Genomic DNA, 27802 nt, shown 5'->3' with positions numbered 1-27802 from the left:
CAAGGCAGTTCAGAACATTAAAATTCATCGAATGATGCTGATAATGCTGATGATCTGACACAGTTGTTAGGCAGCGGGGATTCATAGAACACCCACAATAACATAAAAGGCTGCAGCATCATTGGCTGCTCCCGAGTGGAACAGTCCATCAGCCCTAACGGTGGGAGACTGGGATGAAGTAGGTCTTTGAAGCCTTCCCAAAAGCCCGCAGTGGTGCCGTCTGATGGGCAACCCAGGAGGCCCTCCCGTCTGCCCTCGGTGCTGGCTGCTGCAGTCCATACCTGCACCGCTGCTTCCTGGTACCCACAGGTAAGTTTTACAAGCCTCTCTTCCTCCTGCCACAAGCTGGCGGCCAGCAGTATCCGCTGGAGAATTGCTTCTCCGGCCACCATTGCAATGGCACGTGGTCTCCAACATCAGTTGTCCATGGAGTGCAGCTTTTTGATCCAAGGCTTATTTTTTTTTTTTAATTCACCAGACACATTTTTTCCAAAGGCAGGTCTGACTGCGATGCAGAATTTTCAAGTAGATCTTTTTGTACAAGCAAGGCGGAAGGGGAGGTGTTTTCTCTCTGCAGATGTTTAGTTTTGCTCTTTCTAATGAAGGAATGGAGCATAAGCTAATTTTCCCCTCCTCTTTAATGATGTACAAATAAATTAGCTGTTCATGCAGAACGGAAGGCGTGCCAGCACATTTTTGGCTGTGCTGATGGCAGGGCTGTGACTGGGGTCTGTTTCTGGAAGGTGCTTAATTGGACTGCATTATTGGTGCTTCTCATTATCATTGGAGAATGCTATTCGGCAGCGACGGGGTTGCTTCGTCCTGCCCCGTGGCTTGGCAAGCCAGGATCATCGAAAGCGCAGGTTTATACAGCATGCAAAAACAAATGCAAATGGCATGTGGTTTTTCTGCCTTGTAAAATAAATCTCTGATATTACACTGCAGCTACTGAAGTGTCAATGGCTGAAAACGGGACAGGTTTTCCTCAGTTCTATGACCTACAACTTAGCCTGGGATCCTCAAGGTAATGTGAGATCGGCAGTAAGTGGTTTCATAGCATCCTAACGGCGGAATATCAGTGGGTGCTCTTCTTCAAGGCAGATGTTGAGATTCCCAGCGATCTGAGTGTGCTGCAGCTGGGCATCATTTCTGGGGGAGGTCTCAGCCTGCCTCCCACCAGCATGTTCCGTAGGCAGCATCACACCACCCAAGCATGGAGACGATCCGTGGGGTGCTAGTCTTTCCCGCCTTGTTAATGTGAGTTGCCAGGGAGGAAGGGGGGGCTGTATAAATGTGATTACTTCTTTATTAGATTTATAGCCCACTTTTGTCCTGCAGGGGCCTGAGATGGCTTAATGATGTTCATTCTGCTCCTCTCCATTTTATCCTCACAGCAACCCTCTGGCCTTGGTTAGACTGAGAGGGAACGGCCGCCGATGCACTTCATGGCCCTGTGGGGATAAAACCCAGATCTCCTGGGTCCCAGAGCAGCACACTCACTCCTGTGCCCCACTGGCTTTCAGTGTGTGTAGGCCACACCAGAACCTACTCCTTATCTGGGGGGTCCTCCAAGCAAAATGGCCACCCCAAATGTGTTATCTGCCAGCTCATTCATCCCCCTTTATGCCTGCCCAAGCCCTGGTTCTGGCTTCTTAGTGGCAGGGCCTACTTGGGGGATCTGCTCTTTGGATTTCCCACCATGCCCCTGGGTGATGCTATGTCGGCCATTCTATTTATTTATTTTATTTATTAAAACATTTCTATGCCTCCCCATTCGCCAAAGCCTCGGGGCGGCTCACAACATAAAATTAAAATACAAGAAATAACAATATAAAATAAGTCGCCTTTGGTGCCTTGTGGGAACTTTGCAGAGGTATTAGATAAACCTGCAGGCAGATGGCCACATGTTGGAGTTGTTGAGCCCGGTCAGGTTCAGGCTGGGTGGGAGCTAAACCAGAAGTGGCCGTGTTGGTAGGATGCATCCTTGTTCTCAAAGAGCGATGGTGCAGAATGGAAGGACTCCATCACACTGGAGTGAAGAGGTGTCCCTCTCCGGAGTGCCAAGGGCAAGGAGAATCATTCCAGTAACGTCTGGAAAGCCGTCCATAAAGAATGGAACAAGATTCCATGCCCCTGTCATAAAAGGAGTGCCTAAAGCTGACTTTACCCATCTGGTTTTTGGCCATTGTAGTTTAACAACCTCTGTCCTGAGGTTGCCCAGTTGGATTCACAAGGTTGGGGGAGATTGCTTTAAGGCTGAGTGGGTCAGAATTTTGGGAGGCAGACCCAGTTCACACATAATGGTGGCAACGGATAGGTTGATTAGGCTGCAGTTTGCCAATTGTGTGCTTACGCTCCTGCCACTTTGCAGAGTATCTTTCCAGTTGGTCCACCTGGGAATGCTGGGTTCCCTGTGAGCCCAACAGGATGTGAACCCAGATGCTGGGGGGATTACAACCCACAGTTCTGCTCAATTAATTCTTCCATTGGCTGTGGGTTGTTTAACGCCTGAACAACCCACAGTGTCAGACCAGTTGGAAGTTGATTTATGCAAGGTAACAGAGGCGTGGACCAGGCTTACAAACTGGCAAAGAAGGGAAGCTCTGAGGGACTTGATCTTCTCCTTGTTTAGTTAATGATTAACTAAGCATGCACCAAATCTTACAACCTCTAGAATAGACTTGAATATATAGTAGCAAAAAGGAAAAGAACACTTTTTATGCTGGGATCCAGTCCTGTGCTTGCTTAGACAGAAAAAAATTCTACAGCTCCCCAAATCCCCTAGCCGGGCATGTAGGACTTTGTCAAGGGACTTTTTGTGTCTGCACAGGCTTAGGTTTGTTCCCTTAGTATAATTCCTTTTCGTTGCATATCTGTGCATACAGTCGCCTCCTGTGTCAAGCTACGTCAGATGGCAGTGCTAAAGAATTATTTCTCTTCTCTATGTCACATAAACTTTCTGTGCTTCCAGGGAACCGGCTGCTGACAGCAACAGATTATTTGCAATTATGGGCTCCCCCAGCTAGTGATATCCTGGAGGAGAAGGAGGAGGAGGAGGAGCAGGAAGAAGAAGAGAAGGATCTTGACATTGAGGGCAAAGATGATAAAATTCCTCTTGTTTTAAATGACTGGGAATGTGTCTGGCAGTGCAAGTAAGTTTGGTGATGGGTGGGCAGCTGCTTAAAGAGTTCCTCGTGCACTCCAACATCTTTCAAGCCATCACCCTCCATCCCAAGACTGAATACTGCAGGAAGTCCAATGCCAAAGAGCAACAAAAATTTTATTTATGAATTTATTTATTTAAGGGACTTAAGCCACTACAATAGCCCATATCTGGGCTCTCTGAGTGGCTCACAATATAAAAACAGAACAACTTCCTAAAAGCAATAACATTAAATCAACATGTTTAAAACACATTAACACATAATCCTAATAAAAAGCTAGTATATCAACATTAAAATGGAATATAGAACATTAAATAAAACAATTTAAACTTAAATCAATGAAACCAAACATGGGGTCATTTTTAAAACCAGTCGCCCTTAAAATCCATGCTTAAAATAACTGGAGAAAAGGTGAGTCTTTGCCTGGCAGCAAAATGCTCGTAGGTGAAGCTTATTCCAGAGGCCAGGTGCCACTGTCAAGAAGGCCCTTGTTCCACATAACATCCCCCCACCTCCCTACGGGATGGCTCCCTAAGGACATCCTGGCTTGATCATAGCAGACAGATTGTTTATATCTGTGTGTTGTTTACAAGGCACAATATTCCTGGCACATTCCAGACTTCAGGGAGTTATTCTTCAAGAAAAGAACTATTAAACATAACAAAACTCACGGCCTTGCATGCTCCCAGTTTCCTTTTTGACATGTGACCTCCATTCCCATTTCCTGTTTAGCACAAACCGTAGTTTGCAGAGGTATTTGAATCAGCAAACTTTGGTTTGTGCAACTGCTCCAAAGTAGAGCTGGAAACTGCACTTCGACGTAGGTTTCTAAGTTCTGATTTAGGAGGGGCCAGTACAAACCAAAGATTGAATATTGTAGTTCTGGAGAACCCTATAATTGGAATATTCTAGCCCATTGTGATTTATGTAGGACTGCCAATGAAGCTACTGAAGACAGGGGGAAAATGGGGACCGTGCGAAGCTCTGACACATTTCTGGTCCTCCAAACCAGGGTTGGGATATGGCTAAATAGTCAGATTGCTTCGTTCTGGCAAGACTAGCTAGTCTTTCTGATCTGAAATACATGGAGAATTTTGTGCTTTAAAAAATTAATGTCTAGGACACTCTTGCTGCTGTTTGGTATATCTAGGAGTTACCCTCTTGTTGCTGGTGAGTCTGATACGCAAGATGTTTAACATGAGATTCCTTCTTGAAGAAAGTAAACAATCTTTAGCACTTCCTTTAAATACTGGAGGTCTCAGTAGTGATGATACGGCCTCTGAGCTCCTTAAGGCACAGAGTTCCGTTTCACCAGTTTACCAAAGGCACCAGCCTGGTTGAGGCTGGTCTCGCATTATAATAGAGTTGCTTTTTAAAATGTGCAGTGCCTTGCACCCATTACGTCATTTTGGCCATCTTGCACTGTGAGCATAGCAAGGTTCCAGGCGGATCTCATGCTGAAGGGGCCAGGAAGCGCCGTATGTACTACTTTCTGGTCAACAGCTTCTTCTGCAGCTGCTTGCAAGATCCACAAAGAGATTGTCTGTGATGTTTTAAATGTTTAATTAAAAATTGATCATTTTAAATAATTTTGCATCATTTGTTTATTGATATTTTGTCCAATTAATAGTTGGAATATTTTAATCTATGTTTTATTTGTAAATTGTTTATTAAGAACGAGCTGGTCACTGACTATGATAAGTTGTTGTTGTTGCATAGCAAGATTTCGATGATGGAAATAAATTTGGTCTGCCTTAGCAGATTTGTCTTGATATTATAAAAGTCCATTGCATTTAGAGTAGTGGATGCTTCTAGTAGTGTTTTCCCTTCCACTGGAAAATGTGCTTTCTTGCCTTGTGCTGTGTTTAGGACTGCTGTGTCTGTGCATCTGATGGAATGGTCGCCAGATGGTGAATATTTTGCAACAGCTGGGAAGGTAAGGCCCATAAAGAGCAAGTTCCAGCTGTGCCACGTGTCAGGAGATTCTTTTGAACAGTGTGATTGAATTATTTTCTTCTGTTTCTAACCCAAAATCAAATACTCATGTCTCTGGTCTCTGGTCTGGTGGCGCTGGGCAGCAGGTTTTCCATGGATGCCTGCTCCTGGCACTCAGCTGGCCCCCTGCCCCTCAGGATTGTCATTTTAGTTCCTAAGATGTTTTATTTATCTTTTAAAATAACCTCAGATGCTGGAGTGTTACAAGGTGATTTCCTGCCCTCCAAAACCGTCTTCATTTGAGTTCAAAAGTACGCTTTTGCATTTTGGAGCTAAACCCATTCCTCATGCTTTGATCTTGAGTGAGTGTTTTTTAACTCGCTAGCTTGCCTTCTAGAAATGAGTGTTTTGTGATCAGTTGTGCACATCATGGCAGACTTTTTAATGAATGAGCCCGCCCCCAATTGACAGCCCTTTTGTAAGAACACCCACAACCTTCTCCCCATGTTCCAGCGTGCCTACTGGCCCAGAATGGCCCGGGAACACCTGATTCCACTCCCACTGTCTTCAGCTCATGGCTCAGGACTTCCTGGCTTCCATGGTTGGACTTCCCTGCTTTTGTTACGGCTTCCATGCTTGGAAAGGGCACAGGAGTGGGCTTCCAGAGCAATTAAGAGCAGCTAAGGTAGAGCAGGAGGTGATCTTGGGACTCGGTGAATGGCAGCTCCTGATGATGACGCTGCAGTTAAGTGTCGGCGTGCATCTGGTGCCCAGGCTGCTAAGACGAGAAGTGCTTTGTTTGTGCAGCAGTCAGTCAGTTCAGGAAAAACTGTGCACGGGCCATGGCCTCCAGGGGCCTTGGGATCCCAGACGCAGGAACAGAAAGACCATTGCCTTCCCTGGCTACATAGAGCAACAAACGTGCTTGTATATGCAGCTCTCCAGCCAAGACCAAGTCGGGGGAGAGGGCATGCAATGCGACGATATTTTCAACCCTCCCTCTTGTTCCCTTAATATTACATATAACCAAGAATCTTGACTGGCCTGAAGGAAGATTTGCAAAGGCTCTCTTCCCCCATTCATCTCCATCTGTTCTGCCTGTTCATATGGCGTGCCAGAGTTCTGTGACTAAACAACGGAAGCAGATGGTCTCGGGAGCCATTTTCTGCTTTTCCCAGAGAAGGTTTCCATTTTAGTTCCTGCATGTGGCCGGCTTACATTTACGCCGGGGATCAGCATTCTTAGCCTGGCTGAAACCTCTGTTTCCTTGCTGGCTTTACTTTCCAAAATGATTGGCCTTAAAAAAGAAGAAAAAGAAGATCTGTTAGCTTTGAATAGTCCTTTGAAAGCTCTATAATCTCGTTGCATAATTTCATTATCCAAACTTCATACCCCATTATGTTTTCAGTATAGGCAGTATAATTGCTTCTCAGCCTTTTCGGTCAGAAAAGGGAGTCCTATGGCTGAACACAGGCAAGGTATGAAAAGAAAACACCCTACTTGGGCAGACAGGTATGCTGCAGCAAATTCACATCTTGCCTATAAGGAGTGGGTAACTAAGAGCAGAAGGAGCACCGTATTCTCCAGCTTTTTTATCCAGGTGTCCAAAAGATGATGCAGGGAACTGGTCGGTCACAAGGATGCCTAGAAATGTAGTACAAGGTGTGCAGAAAGTGGGAGGGTGACATTTGGGGCATTCACAGCAACGCAGCGCGTGCTGAATGGGGCTGGATGCAGTCACCAGAATCTCACCAGCACTGTCAGAAGGCAGGTTTTGAAGTTGGTTTCCAGGCTTGTTTTGGGAAGGTAAGTGGGGAGTCCTGTTCTGGCTGTAGTGCGAGGGGGTTTTCCCACCTGGCCAACACTTCTCTCCTTCCTTGTGAGTTCCTAGTTGTTGCAGGCAGATGAGCCTTGTGGGAGTAGACACGTGATGCCCTGGAAAGATTGGCAGGGAAAAGCCCAACTTTTAAAAACTCTACCTTTTTTTAAAAAAAAGGTGGGGGAATTCTTTTCACTAATTTTTTCCAATTCTTTTTGAGGCCTTCCCATCTCTAAGCAGGAGCGATTGCGCAAGGATGCGCAAGGGTGCTGTAGTGAACATTCCGCTAGGGATCTTTACAGTTCTGCCTTAACCATCGTGCAAAAATGCAGCTGTGAACTTCTTTCTAGTTGGCAGGCTGCTGCTCTGAAGGGAGCTGATTCATGGCTACCTCATACCAGCACCCCCACAGATGTTCTTGGACCACAACTCTTGGCAAAATGTCTCTATCTCAGGTGCTAACTAAGGGTACCACTCAAGACCGTTCATTTGTGAATGTAAATCCTTGTTCTGGATCTCTCTGGATGCAGTTTCTGACTTTTTCTTTTGCCCTTGGGACTGCCCTTGAAGATGGCTTAGAAACCCCAGCTGGTGCAGGTGATGGCCACCTGGCTGTGGTTGGAGTTTGCTGGGGCAATGCCAATCCTGTCTCAGCCACACAGACTTCCAGCATGTTTCCAAGTGCAATTTAAAGTGCTGGTTTTAACATTTGGAGATGTAAATGGTTTGGGCTTGAGCTACTTGAAGGACCATCTCCTTCCATACAGTCTGCCCTTCTTCTGTGGTCATCACTGGAAGCCCTTCTCACCTGCTCACGTCCAAGAGCAGTTATGCTGATGAGTACACGGCCTCTGGAATTTGCTTTCATCAGGGGTTCTTCAGGTCCCTTCTTTGCCCTTCTGGAATATCTTGAAGATGACTTGTTTCTGCTGGCTTTTCTACTGTCTGCAGAAAAGGTTCTAGGTTTTAGCTAATTGTCATTTTGTGTTTTATTAATTGGCTGGTCAATCACCAAATAAAGAATTGATTGAAGCTTCTAGGTTTTATTAGTTCTTCCTGATTTTATAACATTTTAATTGACTTTCAATCAATTGGTTGATTCTCTTCTATTTGTTCTTGTCTTGTTTTCTTTTTTATATTATTCATGGCTTTGAGAATAGTTTACCATTAAAGGGTGCCTAAAAGTCATTTTAAATAAAATAAAATAGTTATATGTTAAACACTAGACTATATATTTGTGATTTTGTCCCAGCAAATGGCCATCAGTTAATGTTTCACTTAATGTAATTGACACATTAGATTGATTTATCTGCATATGTTAAATAAAATATAAGCAATCTCATAATGCAATCCTGTGTCTTAAAACTAAGGAATGGTTCAAATTATCCCTATAAGAGATGCCTGCTACCAGACCAGAATAGTTTGGTAGCATCTTTCCTCTTTCTTCCTACAAGTCGCGGGGTGGAGATTTTGAATTGCTTCCCCTCTGCTCAAGCCAGTGCCTTCTTCCAGTTAATGCCCGCTGTAGCTGTTTACTTATGTGTCTTACTTAAAATTGTGCTTATCTCTACACTTACGTATTTGCTGTGTGTTGGTTTGTCTAGGATGATTGTCTTCTAAAAGTCTGGTATCCGATGACTGGCTGGAAATCATCGCTTCTCCCCCAGGAGGTCGAGGAACCAAGGAAGGCCTCCATGCCTGTCCACTTTGCCTTCGTGTACCTGGCACACCCGCGAGCAGTGACTGGATTTTCATGGCGAAACACAAGCAAGTTTATGCCCAGGTTAGAATGATCCTGGAAAGAAATGTTTGTTTATTTATTTTATTTATATTGCGATTTATATCCTGCCTTTTTCCTACAAAGGGCTTGAGGCAGCTAACATCATTCTCTTCCTCCATCTTATTCCCTACAACAACAACCCTGTGGGGTAGGTTGGGCTGAGAGTCTGTGACTGGCCCAGTCACCCAGTTGGCTCCATGGCTGAGCGGGGACTAGAACCCAGATCCTCTGAGTCCCAGTCCCATGCTCTTAACCACTACACCACACTGGCTCTCAGTGTTACCAGACTCCTCACCCCCAGAGGCAGCTGTGTTGGCCATAGGAAGAATTCCACATTCCATCTTGTGGTAATACCTTCATTAAGCCACCTCAAAATTCACAAAAATGTGCAGGCTTTCAGAAACTCCAAGCCTCCTCATCAGGCAAGAGGGTTGGCAAGGCAGTCGGAAGCTACAGGACGTGGTGCTCAGAATGTCTGCATAGTCAGCGCCACAGAAAACTTTTGTCTGCCGAGAGGGTCATGGCTGGCCGGATCCTCAACTGAACAAGTCCGCTGGGAAATGTAAAAGTTTCCGCACTCTTTTGTGGCATTTTGGTCAGTGCTATAAAGGTATTAGTCAACTGTGGATCGCAAATCCTGCTCTTATTTACTCAGAAATAATTCTCACTTGGATTTACTCCCAACTAAACCTGTAGGGATTGTAGCCTTGGATTCCTATGAAGGGCTTGTATTATCCCAGGGGAATGTTAATGAGTGCTATAAAAATTGGAGGGACGGATGGATGGACAGACTACTGTCCTCCCTGCTGTATCAGGAACTGCTTTTGAAACCCTATTTCAGCTTCAAGAACAAATCTCTGTATGGTAGGAATGGGTTACTGTACAGAGAGTGAGGGAGAAGATAGGTAGTTGAATTAATGTCACCATTCTATGACCTTGGCCATGATAAATGGTCTTAGCAAGATTGGAATAATGGGTTCCCTGTTGATCTAAGCAACTTTATGGTAAGAGGTTGCTTTTTCTAATAGCAAATTCAGGTAGTCAGTGTTGAGAGAATTGGAGCCAAGAACAGGGTTGCTAGGAAATGGGATTCTGACATGCAAACCAGAGATATACAGAAGTCTCGGAAAGGGCTTTTTTTGCCTTTTGCTTTTTGGAAAGGGTCTTTTTAGGCAAAAAAACTAAAGAGCAACTTGCCCTGCCAAAAAAAAAGTCACCCCAATGAGGATTATGCATGCCCAGTAGCTGTGGAATGCAGAGTGACAGCTGAGAAAGAAAAATAGCACTTTGTAGAAGGAATCGCTGTCTGGAACCTTGAACCGGCAACTTTTTTTTAAGAGAGAAGATAAATACCTCATGGTCAGATGCCTCAGACCCTATTTTGCTGGTAATAATCAGAGCCAGCGTAAGTCGTTTCTCTGTCTGAGGTGAAGGACAAAATGGTGCCTCCAGCCATTCCGTGATGGGAGCCACGTGGACTGGTGATCAGATGCTCCTTCAGCACTGCTAACAGGGGAGTGGCTGTCGGAGGTGGCACGCCCTTCCGCTTTCCAGAAAAACCGGTGGCAATGGGGGTGAGGGCAGCTCAGGGGGAACATTCAGTGGGCTGCCTCACTCTGCCTAACAGGAAGGCCTTGATGGTCCTGCACGTACCTGTGCGTTGCAGAACCACCCTCTCCGCTCCATCCCGGTCCCACAGGCCCTGACGCTGCAAGTGGTAATCCCTGTGTTTGCCTCTAGGGGGTCTGTCTGCAACGTGCTGCTGACCTCGTGCCACGACGGCATCTGCCGGCTGTGGGCAGAGACCGTGTTGCCCGAAGATACGCTTCTGGGGGAGCAGATCTGTGAAACTAGCACCTCCAGCATTAGCAGCAGTGCCAGCTTCTCGCACTCTGGAAGGCACAAGGACAACATTCAGCATGCTTTGGAGGTAGGGCGCTATCACCGGACGGCCAGAGGCTTAGAATTGTCGTTCAGCAAAAGGATGGAGAAGCAGATGTGTCAAAACCAGCCGAGATGGGAAGCAGTAGAGGCCAGGTAGTATCTCTGCCCAGCTCTCAAAGACGCATGGAGCTCCTCCAGTCTGATTTGGCAGTGCCTGCAAGCACCTCCTTCTTGGACAGCATGGAACTGCTCCCTAGCGGAATATGAATCTTCGCGGGGCTATCCTGTGACTGTGTTTTATTCTTAGCTTTATGCTGATTCAGCATGTTTGTGCCAGTGGGCTGGGAGAGCTGTCCTCAATATGTCTAATGCCCCCCAAACCCAAACTCAGTAAATGGGGACTTTCAGAGGATGTGTTTCAGGATTGGCAATCACGTGGAACACTTTAAGGCAGTCTCCCTGTTAGCTCCCCAAAGACTTTTAGGTTGCAATCGTAAGTGTGCTTACTAGGGAGTAATTCCCATTTAGTTCAGTGGGTCTTATTTCTGAGTAAACATGTTTAGGATTGTGCTCTGATTTACTCGCCGAATCACGTTTTGCTGCTTTGGGCGCTCTGTGGGCAACGCGCATCCCAGGCTTAGCACTACACACAGGAGTACAAAGGAGTCCGTGCAAAATGCTGCTCCCCAGAGCTCCTTCTGCATAGGAATAAACCAACTTTGCCCAGTTCCTGCCTTGCCATTACGTGGGAACCATGATTCAACTAGGGTTTCAAACAAGCCCTGATCTGCAAACAAACCAGCTAGACAAGCTTTAGTTTGCTTATTTGGAACTGACAAGGAGTTTCTTTTCAAACCATTTTTGATGGTTTAAAAGTTAGGGAAGTGAAAAAGCATCTTGTCTGGGTTTTGCACATGATGACAGACCAACCAGCTTTGTACTTAGAGTAGAAAAATATTATCTCTGATGCTCTTCTGTTTCCCTCGACTGCTTTAGACCATCCATCACTTGAAGAATTTGAGGAAGGGTCAGCGAAGATCGTCAGTACTGATAACCCACACGGAAGATTTGCCCAATCAGCTGGGAACCCATGAAGTCCAGCGCCACATTTCCCACCATGCCAATGCCCTGTGTCATTTCCACATCGCAACAAGCATTAACCCCAAGACAGGTAACACAAGCGATTTGTTCCTCAGCATCCCCATCATAGCTTATCTTAGGGATACTGAAGGAATTCAGACTTTGGATTCTGGTCTGTCTCTTTACTTACAATCTCAGAGCTGGGACGCTGCAGGCCAAACCCTCCCCTGTCCCTTATAGCCAGCACAGAAAGAACGGTTAGTCGTTGGCTGTCCCAAAATTCAGGCATTCAAGATGCATCTGGGCAGGGTTGGTCCTGGACAGGACTCGAGTCCTGCAGCAGGAGGGGCTTGGACGTGATGGCCTTCTTGGCCCCTTGCAACTCTGCTGTTCTGTAACTCTGTGCCAAAAAGAGAAAAGGAATATGGGCCTTAGTTATGCCAGGTCCAAACATTGTCCCAGTCACCTTTCCTCGCTCTCTGGCTCTAAGTCTCGACGGCCAAAGCGGTGCGATGGCAGACAGTTGTTCCTTGCACCTTCCATCCGATGCTTGTGAAGATTCCACTTTCAGAGGCTTACGAGCATCTGCCACAAGGTCGGGAGGATAGCGCACAGAGGAATTAGCAAGGAAAAGGGGTAAACGTGGGTCTGATGTGTAGGGTCCCTCTGATCCTGTAACGTGAGAATTGGAACAGAATTCTGCTTCATCTTTCATTCATTTATTTAGGAAACTTCTATGCCACCCTATTCGCCGAAGCCTCGGGGCGGCTCACAAACATAAATAAACTTCGTTAAAATAATATAAATTAACAGTATAAATTAAGTCGCCATTTCCCATTTTTCTGAGTGTGGCAAGGCAGTCCTCTGTCTAAAATGCTTATCAAAATACGTTCAGATAAACACGTCTGGGCAGGTATGTTTTTGAGAAAACGTTTTCAAATGCATATTGAGATTGAAATGGATTTTTGTGCAAAGCTGTTTTTTTCACAAACTGAATAATAGTAATAAGAATAAGAAGAGCAACTTAACCCAAAAAAGGACACAACGGGCTTATGAGCGAACAAATGAGAAGGTGGCCGAAACAGAGTGACCTGTCCATCTCTAGCTTGCAAAAATGGCTAGCCAGCACATGCTGGAAGTTGTGGGCTTTTTTTCTTTCTAAACACGTATAGAATTGTATCCTGAATTCATGTCCAATGTTTGTTCTTAATTTTTTTTTCCTGTGGAAAAAAAACCTCCTTTATTTCCTCAGATATTCCACCAGCCTTGCTTAAGACTGCTTTTAATTTAGATGAAGGAAATGAAGGCTTTGTGGTTCATTGGCTAAATAATAAAGAATTCCACTTTACATCCTCCACTGAAATATTTATGCAACATCTTCGAGAACTTACTGACCTGCAGATGAAAAAAGCGGAAGAGGATGTTTATGTTGGAGAGAAAGAGGAGGAGAAAGAGAGAGGCTTACTCATGAAACTTGACCATGGTTAGTGGTATAGATTTCGTTCTCCCGGTCTCTACAGTTTTGCCTTCAGAGGGATCAAGATAAATACAATAGAGCTGCTTTAAACTGCCTGTAATATCTATTTCCGGAGTCCTCTTTTTTCTGGGTTGCAACGCTCAGTCTTTCCCAGCAATTGTTACCAAGGGATAGATAAGCAGTCCGATTTCTCATGTAAAGCATTTCTCCCTTGCTCATCAATCCAAACAGGGGGTCTCAGATCATCAAGAAAGCCAGCCTTGGACTTCCATCTTACAATCTGTAAAACTGATGCAAAAGGAAAAGAAATGTTGAGGCAGGAGGAAAAAGCAAACTTGGAAACCTGTTCTTAGTTTCAGTCTCCCTGCATCTGTTCCTTCTCTGGACAGTGGGTGGGGTATGGTTGGTCTCCCCCATGCTGCGATGTCCTTTATGGGGAATGCTGCCTCCCAGGGATTTTAGGTTCCCGGCAATGACAGAGCGTAGCGTATACCCTTTCCTGAAAGCGCTTAGCAGTTCTCGTAAATGACCAAGATAGGTAACAAAGACTGTTTCTATCCCCGTTTTTCCTTCTACATTGCTGCATCGAAACGTATGCACGCTATTTGTTTGTTCAAAGGGCTTCTTGGAACACCTTGCACAGAATGCTCTCCTTGTGACAAAAAGGATTTCCTCATTTTTAGCTAGCCCATGTGCATGTAGGTAATGCCAAGTAAACATTGATAGGGAAAGCGGCTGACAACAACTTTTTACAACCTCGGCTTTGGGGGTGCAAAGAGGGGAGGAATAAGAATAACTGGGGAATTGCATAACATAACATACACGGTTCTTCTTTCTTATGCTGAATTTCAGAATTGTCCCTGGATAGAGAGTCTGAGACGGGGACAGGAACGGGTTCCTCTGAGCATGAAGAGGGGGAGAGGGAAGGTAGTCCCAAAATCCTTTCACCGGCTGCCTCACCTATGCCGCTGCCGACGGTCCTGCTAGACAGGAAAATTGAGCTGCTTCTTAAGGAGTGGAACAAGAATCCCGACATGCTTTTCACCATTCACCCTGTGGATGGCACCTTTCTGGTGTGGCACGTCAAGTATTTGGATGAATACAATCCAGGGATTTTTCGACAAGTTCAGGTATCGTGCATTTTAAAAGAAACCCCTGTTTATGAGTGCATTTATTGGCCTGTGCGTGTCTAGCCCCTTGTAGAACTTGGAGGGACTAATTTAATCAAGGGACAAGGGAATCGGGGCCACTTCATCCACTCTGCAGAGAAACCAGCAACATCCGGCTGCTTTTCTCCCCGTGGCTGTTGCAACTAGGAACGTGTGACCCCTTTTGCTTTTTCATTCTCCTTCACAACCCACTTTTCCTTTCCTTCCATTTCTTTTACATGGTAAAGCTCTGGACAGAGACTGTCATATTACGGATTTCTTGAAATCCATTCTGGGAGCTTTTTTTCCCAGAAGGCATTAAGTAAAAATGCTTAATCAAAAGTAAATAAATGCTCCCTTCTAACTTAAACCACAAAGTTAATCGCTAAGGGCCAGTGGCAGCAGAGCGAAGATCGGCTCCAGAAGAAGTTTCACAGCACCAGAATTTCACAGCCATCCTGATCATTATCGTTCTGCTATCCAGAGCAATGCTATTTACATGTTTTTATTTTATTTTATTATTTATTTATTTATAGTATTTTTATCCCATCCTTAACATCTCAGGATGGCTTACAAGATAGTTAAACATACCAATCAATAAACAACACAAATACAGCAAACACAATAAAGTAAAAGAAAGTAGAATGTGACTAAGCATGACCATTAAAAACTAGTTAAAATATTTAAATATTAAAATTCCGGGCAAATAAAAAGGTTTTTCCTGGTGCAATTTTAAAACAAGAACGCTCCATGTTAAAGGCAAAGGGGCATTCAATGTTGCATCTAGTTTATTTATTCATTTCCGACTACCAGGATTGCTATCTGTTCGGGGACAGGGTTGTTTAAAAACGGCAGGTTTTATTTCCAGGCTCTCAGTGCCCTTCCCTTTCCCCCCCAGGTCTCCTTTTCTTCTCAGATCCCAGTGGCGTTTCCGTCGGGAGATGCAAGTTCCCTTAGCAAGAACATCAAGATGTACGCCTGCACCACCTCCGCGAAGGAGACCGGCTACAAGCCGCCGCAGAACAGAGCCAGCCTTTCAGAGAGCCTGTCCGGCTGGAGGCCCAGCTGTGCCCAGGAGAGCAGCAGCATGAACATCACGGCGCCCACCGTCATGATGGTCTCCAAGCACATCGACGGCTCCTTGAACCAGTGGGCGGTTTCGTTTGCCGACCGGTCCGCCTTCACAGCCGTGCACACCGTGACTCACAAGTTCCGCTACTGCGGCCACCGATTCCACCTGAACGACCTCGCCTGCCACTCGGTGCTGCCTCTGCTGCTCACGTCTTCCCACCACAACGCCCTGCTGACCCCCGAGTCTGACGAGGCGTGGGATTCCGACGGGTTGAGTAAGATCGCGGATCCCACGCGGCACCTGAAATGCCCTTCCCGGCAGCAGCTCAGGAACGTGGCGACACGCACTTTCCACGACCCAAACGCGATCTACAGCGAGTTGATTCTGTGGCGCGTGGACCCCATCGGCCCTTTGTCCTACACGGGAGGCGTCTCCGAGCTGGCTCGCATCAATTCGCTGCACACCTCCGCATTCTCCAACGTCGCCTGGCTTCCCACGCTTATTCCCAGTTATTGCCTGGGTGAGTGTCATTGTATCAAAGGCCTGCGCAGGGTCCTGCCCCAGGGGGACCTTCTGCGGTCTTCTTCAGGCAGCGCTAGCAGAGCCCTGCAGACTTTTTCCACGCCGCAAGTGACCGCCCAAGAAGCTCGCACACCTGGTGGCAGAACCAAAGGTGCAAGCAGGACTCCCAGCCGGTTGCGCAGCTGGGTGGGCAAGCCGAACACACCCTGGGTGTGGCTTTCTTTGGAAGCACAGCCCCTGGGAGTGACGTCCTACGAGCACGCGATTCCCACCGGCTGCGTGTCACAGTCATTTACTTCCCACAGAAAGCAAAAATGGGGGACTGACTTTTCTTTTTAAAATTCGTATGATGCAAACCTGGCCATATAAGTATGGCAGCTGCTCTTCATTTATGTATTGTAAGTGTTTTTACAGCGCTTCCAGGAGTAATGCAAGGCCCCGAAAAGTTCTGGAGCACGGGCCTACAGGACGGGAAAAAAAAAGGCACAAATTCCTGGATACTCATTTACATTAGTTTTTTTTCTCTCTCTCTCTCTCCCCCCCCCCCGCCCCCCCCCTTATGTTATCTGCAAGGGCAGAGAGAGCATGTGCATATATATTCCTTGCAATGGTCTAGCTTCTCTTATTGAGGAACGACAGCCTCCCTTTAAGCCTCCATTTGAGAGCCAGTGTGGCACAGTGGTGAAGAGCACGGGGCTGGGACTCAGGCGATCCAGGTTCAAGTCCCCGCTCGGCCATGGAGCCAACTGGGTGACTCTGGGCCAGTCACAGACTCTCAGCCCAACCTACCTCACAGGATCGTTGTGCGGATAAGATGGAGGAGGAGATGTAAGCTGCCTTGAGCCCTTTGTAGGAAAAAGGCAGGATAGAAATCAAATACATAAATAAATATTTTTGTACCCACCCCTGGTACCTCACTGGTTCCATTTCGTCATTCTTTTTGTTTTAGGGTGTCGCTGTCCTAAAAGGTTAATCCCAGTTGCTAGAGCTGTCGTCCTTCAGGACGGAGCTACTGTCTTCAGGATGTCTAGACATTCAGTCTCATGAGTTGTGGAATATCTATTTATTTAAAACTTTTGTCTGCCATCCTTATGCATGGCATCTCATATAGGCGTAAATGGGGGGGGGGGGCATGAGGGGTTGCCATCCTAAACCCACTTATTGGGAGTACGGTCCATTCAACTCAGTGGCTCTTACATCTGAGTAGACACACGCAGGAGAGTAAAGCCTCTTGCAGGGCCCGGCCTGCAGATGGTGAGATATATTGTTAATTGTGATCAGGCGAGGATGCCTTCGCCCAAAAAGATGACAACTATTCATAGGGTCGTACAGTTGGAAGAGGCCTAGCAGGCCGTCGGGTCCAACTGCCTACTCGGTGCAGGACTCAACTCACCTGTCCAGATTTCTCCCGGGCCCAACCCTTCGCTCCTGAGCTTGAGCAGGATCAGGCACTTCAGGCTATATGGCAGCCCATCTTCTTGGCTGTTGAGATGGCGGGCAGTAGGAGGGACTGTAACTCAACGGGTGGAGCAGCCCTTTTGCACACAGGTGGCCCCAGGTTGATCCCCGGATTCTCCAAGTAGGGCTAGACGCAACCCTGCCTGGTAGGCTGGAGAGCTGCTGCCAGCCTGTGTTGGCAATGCTGGACTGGATGGACTGAGTGTCTGAACCTGGGTGTGGCCCTTCTTGTGTTCCCTGCGTATTAGTGCAGCACGGCAGAGGCAAAATGCCGAAATGATTGACGGGCATCAGCGAGGGTGGAGGGTGATATTTCAGACTCAGGCACTGATCTTTGCTTAGAGAATAGGGATTTTCCCGAGCGTGACCCTGTTTTCATGTAAAAATGTCAGGAATGGTGGGAATCTATTAAAAGTGAAGAAACACACGCTATGCAATAGCCTTATTTCAAACTCTGCTATAAATTGTGGGAGCGTAGAAACATTCTTTCTATTTGTCGCATGGTGGAACATAATGAAATAACGTCATACCTTTCCAGGAATTACTACTAAAGCATGCCCCGTGTATTAAATGCCAAACTAATGCTTGTTTCCAAATTAGGGACATACTGCAATTCCGCCAGTGCTTGTTTTGTTGCGTCCGATGGTAAAAACCTGCGGTTATACCAAGCGGTGGTGGATGCACGGAAGCTTTTAGATGAACTCAGTGACCCTGGATCTTCCGTAAGTTTCATGGGGTGGCATTTGCTCTTGCTTAGGGAATGCAATAGCTCTGCACTGATACGCAAATCTTGTCCGCATGGGAATTGCCACCGTTCGCTGGCTCGGAAACCCTCCTGAGCCCCAGACAGACTTGCAGATAAAACTCTGTGAAACAACATCGTAACGGCACTCCCCATTTTGCCCACAAAGAGTGAAACTCAAGATTGCCATTACCATTTTGTCCTTACCTGGGAGGAAGCCCCAGTAATGTCGGTGAGATTTATTTTTAAGTAAGCACTGTCATTGCAAATTATTGTGTTTGTGCTGACTTATGTGCAGCTTACTTTGTTGTTATGTTTCCTAGAAGCTAAAGGAAGCATTTTTGATAACACCTTGGCTGTTTTTATTATTATTACTACTAGTAGTACTACACTACTATTATGTTGTTGTTGTTGTTGTCCTATTTATACTCTGACTTTTTTCCTCTTATGAGGAGCAGAAGGAAATCTGCATAGTCTTCCTCTCCTTTTAACCTCACAACAACCGTGTGAGGTAGGCTGGGCTGAGAGTCTGTGACTGGCCCAAACGCTCCCCGTGAGCTTCATGGCTGAGTGAGAACTGGAACTCAGATCTCTTAACTCCCCGTCCACTTCTCTCACTATGCTATATTGGCTGTGTTAACCTCAATTGTTGCCTTATAGTCCACTTTTTCTGAAACTATGTCTATATATCTGTGTAGCAGCTAGTATGCCTTACCTGTAAAAAGCCATATTTTGGGCTGGGTTCAATGTCTGCTTTATTGACTCTTCTTTCAGAGTTCCAGCAATGAGTGGGCATTACCAGTCTATAGCATCCTGCCAAAATCAAACTCATTTCTTATGAAATCAGTGCTATCGAAGGAGAAAACTGAAATAGGATGTGTTAGAGTGCATCCTCTCTGTCATGTGGTTTTTCAAACAGCATAGTAGATGGGGAATTTTTCACAAAAACGTGAGGAGAGAGAAGGTACTGGTACTAAGGGCGCACCAACGGGAACAGATTGTAACACCGTTGTTCTGCTCACTTTGTTTTAGAAGCTCATTGGTGAAGTGTTTAATATTGTGAGCCAGCAGTCAACAGCTCGGCCTGGATGCATTATTGAACTAGATGCCATCACTGACCAGGTAAATGACTCGTATGCATCATTCAGGTGTGTCTGTCAAGTCCCGTTTCATAGCTAGAGACCCTTAGGGAAAACCGGTCGTGGTGCTGACTGCTTATTATTATTATTATTATTATTATTATTATTATTATTATTATTATTACATTTTTATACTGCCCATAGCCAAAGCTCTCTAGGCAGTTGACAGCAATAATCATAGAATCATACACTCAGGTCACCCATCCCACTTCTGCCCAGGCCTGACCCTGCTTAGCTTCCAAGATTAGGCAGGATCAGGCACTTCAGACTACATGCTTAGAGGATTGTAGGAGCAATCCAGCACCTGCTAGCCATGGTAGAAGTTAATGGGAATGCATCAGTCTGACAGTGCGGCTCAACACAGGTGTGCGTGGAAGTCAGTGCCGTTGAAATCAGTGAGATTTGCTCTTGGTGAGTGTCTTGAAAGAAGATTCGTGGAAGGAGGCAGCGGGAGGACAGAAACCTCTGTAATCCTGGGGGACCAGATGTAACCCTGCATTTCACCAGGTGCCCGTGCATCACAGGGCGATGGGGCACATGGCTTCCCAGAGAGCTGGGGCTCCAAATGAAAATGCAGGGGTCCAGCCACCATTTAATACCACCTCTGGCATCTTAGTACGATTAACGCAGCATACAATCCTGTATGTAAAATAAATAAGCAAAGGATTATCGGGGTGATTCTGGAATTCTTCCAGGGTTTTAGTGCCAGTACAGCAAGTCTATCAAGCGAGGCCTTTCAACATGGAAAAACAAGTGGTGTTTTCAATCCTTCAAAGGAATATCCCCAGTGCAATGTGTAATTTGCCTAGATCCTAAGGGAATTAGCATAATTTTGTTCCCTGCTGTGGTAAAATAATCAACTGAACGTTTCCCGAGTAATTAATTAAAGAAACTTCAGTCTCAGCCAGCTACTGTGGCAAGCCTGCTGCAGAGTTTTTAGACTCAATACGTTGGGCTTAGTGTTGGCTAACGCGACATCCAGTCGGGGCGCTGTCACTAACATTGAGCAAAACCTTGCTACACTTTTCGTCTTGGAGTTCATGCCAGCAATGATGCAAACTGCAGTCCAACACAACCAGAGGGCTCTTGGTCGGAGAAGAATGAGCTGCCATGCATGTGCTTCTGGAAAATCTGTGGGAAGTTCATGCACTATCAGCAGGAATGCTAAGCTTGTGGGGATGGGTCTGACCAGAGCTAAATAATGGGAGCGCGGAAGAATGCCAGAGCGAATGTTATTGGGCAGCACTATCTGGTATGGTTGTTAAATTTCTTCCTGGTGCTTTTTCCAGTGTGGGTCCAACACACAGCTGCTTCATGTCTTCCAAGAGGACTTCATTTTGGGTTACAAACTGCATAAGGAAGATGTAGAGCTGAAGGACTCAGAGATATTTTTCCAGCCATCCAAAGGTATAGTGAGGCATCCAGAAGCAAATGTTATCCTTGAACAAAGAATCTGTACAGGCTGTGGCCAGGCATGAGGGCTGGACTAGGATTTGGGAGGCTGTGGCTCAAATCCACCTTGGTCCATAGTGAAATCTGCTGAATGACCATGGCAAGCTGCTAAATCTCAGCCTAAGCTACCTCGCTTAGTGCTGAGGATAAAAATGAGGATAAAATGGTGATGACCTGGGATGGAGACGGAAAGATTTGTGGTGTGCTCACGGTTGTGTACTGTGACATCTGGAATAGCAAACTATTGGCCTCCCAGGCCATCTAGTCTGACCCCCAGCTCTAGCCGGCTCCGCTCATGACATGCTTACATATCATTTCATATGTAATTATGTCCATATTAGGAAACTATGAATAGTGGCTTCCAAGCAAGCCAGGTTTCACAAGGCAACTTTAATCCCTGGCTTGCTGTCTTGACTTATTTCCTAGTATGGTTGTAACTTCGGTAATGGTGGCTTCTTGCCGTGTTTGTCCTTACTAATGGAAGAACAGAAATGCAGGGGGAAAATGGATATTTATTGTGTGCTCCACTTTTTGTCAGTGTTGTTCTGAAAATCTTTTTGAAAGTTCATACTATATTTGGATTTTTTTAACAGGCTACCGGCCACCACCCTTCTCTGAAAAGTTTTATCTAATTGTAATAGAAAAAGATGGCAATGGCTGCTCCATTCTTCACATGTGGCACCTACACCTTAAATCTGTGCAAGCATCTTTAGGTAGGTGACAACCTTGCACAGAAACATACATTTTTACCATAAGTATGTGATCCATTTGTTTCTTTAAGGCATTTTAGCATGTCATCCACAAGGGTACTCTTCTATAGCTGAATGCCACCTTTTAAACATTGGTTTATTCAATATTGAGAGGAGGAGAAGGTCTCTGAAGAGAGTACATCTCTTTGGAGACTCCAGGAAAGATTCTTCAAGTTGTGGTGGACCTCTCAATCAAGACCTTGGTCCATTAGGAGGTAGCTATGAAAAAGGCAAAATCCAGGATGGGATTTCACAAGGAAAGGGTTTGGAAAGAAAATGGCCAATATCATGATGACGTTGCGCAAGTCTAGGCAGTGAAACCCTGTGTGTGGTCTGATCACAGAACCCTGGAAAGAAAGCAAGGCAGAGCGGGAGCAACAACATGATTTCGGGGATGCAGCAACTCCCCTGTGTATTTTATTTATTTATTAGATTTGTTTGAAGGCCAGTGAGGAAGGGTTAGACTTTTTCCTGGTTTTTGTTTAAACCAAGTCAGAGGGAACAGTCTACAAGCTTATGAAGTTATGCATGGTATGAAGTGAATAGATAGAGCAAGGTTTTTCTCCGTTTCATAAGACTAGACATTGAAGGCATTCATTAAGATGAATGGTAAGTGATTAAGAACAGATAAGAGGAGGCATTTTTTCACCCCATACATGGAATTCACAGTTCTTCCTTGTTTAAACTGTGAATCTGTTCGTTGTGTTTCTTCAAAGCAAAGCCGGCTGAAGCTCACTCGTTAGGAAACCAGCTAAGCATACCTGGGCAACAGACTGTGGACTCTTCTCCCGATACCTCACCCAGCACGACTCCAATGCCACGTTCTTCATCCGTTGCTAATCTCCAGACAGCCAGTAAACTTATTTTGAGTTCCAGCCTGGTCTATAGTTATCCACTGGATCTTCCTGTTGGTGTGGAAGTTGTACGAGCTACTCCTTCTGCAGGTAAAACACTACTATGGGCAGGTTATTGATTTGGTAATGAGTTACATAGTTGTCCAGAACTTCAGGTACCAAATCTCAGCATATATATATGAGGGGTCTTCAAAAGGTTTCTGCACTTTTATACTTTATAAATATATTTTATCTGTTTTTGTTAATGGCATTAAAAAGTTGGTATGACGCTGGGAAAAATGCATTGCAAAGGAAAGTGATTATGTAGACAAGTGATGTAATTTGTTTTTGAATTTTTTAATAAATAGAGTTTTAAAAAGTGTGGAAACTTTTTGAAGACCCCCTCGTATATAGAATCTGACCCTATATATCAGGTGGGCAACTTTCAGATGTTTTGACCTACAAGTCCAAGGCAGCATAGCCAGTGGTGGTTGGGGATGATGGCACTTGTAGACCAAAACTTTTGGAGGGACATAAGTTGCCCACCCCAATATATATCCCAACAACCACTTGAATTCAATTTTCGTATTTCAGATAGTATCCACAATCTGAGTTGGCATGAATAAGAAGCAAAATGTACCAGTGGCTGAGATATGTATTTATTTGAAGACTATCCATTCCTCTTCTTGGCCAGAAATGGCTCCTGGAGAGGCTTACAGTCAATTAACCCATCAATCAGCCAGCCAACCTCTGCCCGCATAATTGTAGTCTAAAAAAAGATACAGCACTTCGAGAAAAAGTGCTGAGGAAGAAAGACAAGAGAACCTACAGGAGACCTCCAGCATGGCTGCTAGGCCTGCCACGCTTCCCCTCTCATCGCCTGGTGTAGAGGCGGAGCAGGTCCCTCAGCGTGGTCTGGCTCCCCTCACTCAGACTTCTTTCCCGCAGGACCACTCACCTCAGCCTTGTAAACATCTGGAGGGGGTCCACATGGAGCAGACCCAGATGTTCTTCCTACCCAATCTCCTTTATGTCAGAAATTCGACACTGCTTGACTCTCCTACAATTGCATGGTCCTGTGATAAGCTACAGCCTTTAAGGTCACCCCTAGATGGCCAAGCAGGGGATGTTTTGTGAACTGGAGGGGCTGTAGTCATAGAGTGTGACCTGATTTGCATGGAAGAACACACAAATTGGTGGGGATATGAGGGGGGAAGAGAACTCACGTCCTTCTGCCTGATCCCTGTTTCTGTGTTGCATCTACTTTGCTAAACAGCCCAGTTCCTGGTGAGTTAATCATGAGCTCCAGCCTGGCATCCTGGGTGCCTGAAGGTTGAACAACCCAACATTGTAACCCAACAGCAGACCAATGAATTCTTGGGTTGTCTGTCAAACCAAATGCAAACAAAAGTGGTGAGTGGGCAGGGACAGAGTCCTCAATTCACTCGTGCTTTTCTCCAGCAACCATGGCTCGTCATTGTATGTGAACTGGCCCTATGCCTGGGCAGGTCTGTGCAGATAAGCAACCATTCGTGGGTCCATTAAAAGGCTGCATTCACAGAAACGTCGTCATCTGCCATTGTGTGATGCTAAACAGTTTTTGGGTTCATTCAGGGCACCTGAGTTCTTCATCGATTTATCCTGTCTGCCTGGCACCTTACCTGCTGGTGACGTCCTGCTCTGATAACAAAGTACGGTTCTGGAGGTGTTCTGTGGAGACGGCGGTGAGCAGCAGGAGCGGAACAAAGGAGATCTATCACTGGAAAAAGTGGCCTCTGATGAACGATGAGAGAGAAGACGACAGCAGCACTGTGTCTGTTGTTGGAAGGCCGGTCGCTGTCAGCTGTTCCTACACAGGGCGACTGGCCGTGGCGTACAAGCAGCCGGTGCAACCCAATGGGTTTGTTTCCAAAGAATTTTCTATGCACGTCTGTATCTTTGAATGTGAATCTACCGGGGGATCGGAATGGGTTTTGGAACAGACTGTTCATCTGGATGACTTAGTCAAGGTTGGGAGCGTCCTCGATTCAAGAGTTAGTGTGGACAGTAATTTATTTGTGTACAGTAAGTCAGATATATTTTTGAACAAAGACCGATACCATATGCCAAATATCAAGCATTTGATACACTTGGACTGGGTCTCGAAAGAAGACGGCTCACATATACTTACTGTCGGCGTGGGCGCAAATATATTCATGTATGGCCGCCTTTCTGGAATCATGACAGAGCAAACCAGCAGCAAAGATGGTGTTGCTGTCATCACTTTACCACTAGGTGGTAGCATAAAGCAAGGCATAAAATCCAAATGGGTGCTACTGAGATCCATAGACTTGGTGTCTTCTGTAGATGGTACCCCTTCATTGCCTGTCTCTCTCTCTTGGGTCAGAGATGGGATACTGGTTGTGGGAATGGATTGTGAGATGCACGTGTATGCCCAGTGGAAGCATGCCATGAAGTTGGGAGACACAGAAAGCAATGGCTTTCTTGGCGACGACTCTCCCATCCAAGATCCCCTGAAGACCAGTTTGCTAAGCAAAAAGACCAGCGTCATTGACGGAGCAGGTGTGGTGGACGATGTTTTTGGAACTCCCACTGTGATTCAAGATGGCGGCCTCTTTGAAGCTGCTCATGTCCTTTCTCCCACTCTGCCCCAGTATCACCCAACTCAGCTGCTGGAACTGATGGATCTGGGTAAAGTTCGCAGAGCAAAAGCCATTCTTTCACATCTAGTCAAATGCATCGCGGGAGAGGTCGCCATTGTGAAAGATCCAGAATGTGCCGAAGGCGGCTCCAAGCGCCATCTTTCTCGCACCATCAGCGTGAGTGGCAGCACTGCAAAAGATGCCGTCAGCACCGGGAAAGACGGCACGCGGGACTATACAGAGATAGATTCTATCCCTCCCCTGCCCTTGTACGCCCTGCTTGCAGCAGATCAGGATTCCACCTACAAAACCGAGGAATCTACCAAATTGCCCCAAGGCCTGGATGCTCATGCTAAAAGGAAAATGGAGGATCAGTACTCGGACCTTTTCCAGATTCAGCAGGTGACGACGGATGACTTCATTGATTTTGAGCCAGAAAAGAGAGAGCATAAATCCAAAGTGATCAACCTGTCCCAGTATGGGCCGACCTGCTTTGGCCAGGAGCACGCCAGTGTCCTTTCAAGCCATCTCATGCACTCGAGCTTGCCGGGCCTCACTCGCCTGGAGCAGATGTTCTTGGTGGCCTTGGCCGACACGGTGGCCACAACCAGCACCGAACTGGAGGAAAACAGAGACAAGGACTACTCAGGTGATCGAACCGCTTGAAAATGTCATATCCACTGTTTTTATCATTGCTGCACAGTTATTTGCACTGGTAAAACTAGAATGGCATGGATTGTGATTATGCACACATGTTCGGTGTTTGTGAGTATAGGAGCCTGGTGGAGCGTCACTTCCCAGACCAAATCTTTCTAATCTTAACCTGTGTAGCCTAACAGGTGACTTCTGCCGTCAAGCTTTCCCCATTGTGACGGGATGGCTTTAGAATTCCGTTGCTCATTTGCTTGACTTGTCTAATTTGTATATGGCTTTAATAAATATTCTCAGGGTTTGTATGACCCAAACAATCATATCCCAGCTTAATAAGGCAAGATATCAGTAATCCTTTGGACTTTGTGGAAGCAAGCTGGCCAACCAACCAACACAGTTTGTGTTGTGAGCCACCCCGAGGCTGTGTAGCAATGGGGACGGCATATAAAAACTTTAAATAAATATAAAATAAAATAAAATGTTCTTCACTAACTGTGGTTGTCTGTTTCAGAGGAAACTATAGGAAGCTGCTTCTGCAACCACAATAAATAGTTTCAGAACAAGCCAGGATATTAAATCATGGACTGAAGCTGACTTAATACCATGTCTTGTTTCAGAGTTGTTAACCATAGTTTTTCCTTTTGGACAAAACTAAAGGAGACTTCTGGGGTTGTTTGCCATCACAGTGTGTAAGCATGTACCACACATGAACAGTTTTTCATTCAGAAACAGTATACAAATATCCTAACTAAATAGCATACAAGTCTGTGAATTGTATCATGACACTTCTATGTACTTTTGCAGGGAGAGAGACTTTGGATGAGTGTGGATTGCGTTACTTATTAGCTATGCGTTTACATACGTGTCTCCTCACGTCACTCCCCCCTTTATATCGTGTTCAGCTACTCCATCAAGGTAATATGCAATGTTATATTTCTATTGACCAATAAAGGGGGCTGTTTGAAGTATGTGAATCAACCTGGAGGGACAGTTAGCCATGAGGAAAGTTGGGTTTCTAGTGTTAGCACAGCCTGTGCTTTGGCTGCCGAAATATGCAGAAGTCATGTCATATATCAGAGAATGGCGATTTCTCTTGTACTATTTTTCTTACATTCCTAATCCCCGGATTTTGTACATATGTATCCAAAAATCCATATAGAATAAAGCTGCTATATAATCCTTAACGAATGATGAACTTCTGCACTTGGCGTCTTATAATTCGACAATTGATTATGGCCATGTGGAGTGCGCTGCTCTTCTCTCCCGACCCCGTCGGTCATTTCTCATACCGTTGGCTGTGGTTAAAATATGTTTGCCAAGGAGAGTCCTTCTCTTTTCTTTAGGTGTTTCAACGTGCCACTTTGCCTGGGCTTTTCACTCGGAAGCAGAGGAAGAGTTGATCAACATGATTCCTGCGATCCAAAGAGGAGACCCCCAGTGGTCCGAATTAAGAGCAATGGGGATAGGCTGGTGGGTCAGAAATATTAACACTCTCCGAAGGTGCATGGAAAAGGTAACTTGTTCCAGGAGTCTTTGCCAGCCACATTCGGAGATGAAACTTGGCACTTTTGCATGCAAAGCTCACGATCTGCCACTCAAGCTGCCGCCGTTCCTCTTGTATTGGGTACCATGTTCCAGGCACAGAACATGCTATTATCTGTACTCCCAATATATAATACATTAATCCAAGAAACTCTTAAGACCCCTAAACCAGCTGCAAAAGAACAAGATTCAGCAGTTTCTCCCAAGGAATAATTACATTTTTATGTAAAGTTGATTATATTTGCTTTGCCACCTGGGCAAAGCTCTGGTGTAATCCTTCATTTTCATTTACTAGATTTCTGTGCTGCCCGCTAATCAGTACTCAGCTCCGGGAAGGTCATTACTCAGGGCTGTAGGGAATATGCAACAGAACAACAGCCATTGAGCCAAAGCCCCGCTTGTCTTGTGGAACATGGAAAACATACTCGTTGTTCAACTCTCACTGTAGACCCAAGTCTTGGTTTTATGTTTATGCCACCTGAAATTGAAATTGATGCAATAGCTTGTCCTGCTCTGGGCAAAGTGGAGATAATGGTCAGCCATTGATAGCGCCGTGTGCTTTTGCTTCTAGGAAGGGAAGGGAAGTTGTGGGTTTGGTGTATCTTTCTGTGAAGGAGGTTGCTGACTTGGTTCTAAAAGCACTCTGGCCTGCCATTTCAGCAGTCCAGTCATAAGGTCATCCCTTCCTCAGACTGGTAGGAGGTCAAGAACAG

General features: G+C 45.7%; 1 protein-coding gene across 2 annotated transcripts in view; it reads left to right on the top strand.

Annotated features, from left to right (window-relative positions):
• Positions 1 to 27802, top strand: part of DMXL2 (Dmx like 2) — a 79757-nt gene that overhangs the window by 18662 nt on the left and 33293 nt on the right. For both annotated transcript variants that reach the window (XM_044438949.1, XM_044438948.1), the window contains exons 4-20: positions 946 to 1024; positions 2972 to 3152; positions 5034 to 5100; positions 8523 to 8701; positions 10439 to 10628; positions 11579 to 11753; positions 12915 to 13145; positions 13992 to 14269; positions 15186 to 15879; positions 17940 to 18061; positions 19114 to 19203; positions 20510 to 20627; positions 21266 to 21385; positions 22138 to 22365; positions 23869 to 25545; positions 26352 to 26462; positions 26891 to 27060. In XM_044438949.1, the coding sequence (XP_044294884.1) occupies positions 946 to 1024; positions 2972 to 3152; positions 5034 to 5100; positions 8523 to 8701; positions 10439 to 10628; positions 11579 to 11753; positions 12915 to 13145; positions 13992 to 14269; positions 15186 to 15879; positions 17940 to 18061; positions 19114 to 19203; positions 20510 to 20627; positions 21266 to 21385; positions 22138 to 22365; positions 23869 to 25545; positions 26352 to 26462; positions 26891 to 27060 (4710 nt within the window). The remainder of the gene's footprint in view (positions 1 to 945; positions 1025 to 2971; positions 3153 to 5033; positions 5101 to 8522; positions 8702 to 10438; positions 10629 to 11578; positions 11754 to 12914; positions 13146 to 13991; positions 14270 to 15185; positions 15880 to 17939; positions 18062 to 19113; positions 19204 to 20509; positions 20628 to 21265; positions 21386 to 22137; positions 22366 to 23868; positions 25546 to 26351; positions 26463 to 26890; positions 27061 to 27802) is intronic.

This window comes from Varanus komodoensis, unplaced genomic scaffold (genome assembly GCF_004798865.1).
Source record: "Varanus komodoensis strain SLA01 unplaced genomic scaffold, ASM479886v1 scaffold33, whole genome shotgun sequence".
Lineage (NCBI taxonomy): Eukaryota > Metazoa > Chordata > Lepidosauria > Squamata > Varanidae > Varanus > Varanus komodoensis.
This window is presented reverse-complemented; position numbering and strand designations above follow the sequence as displayed.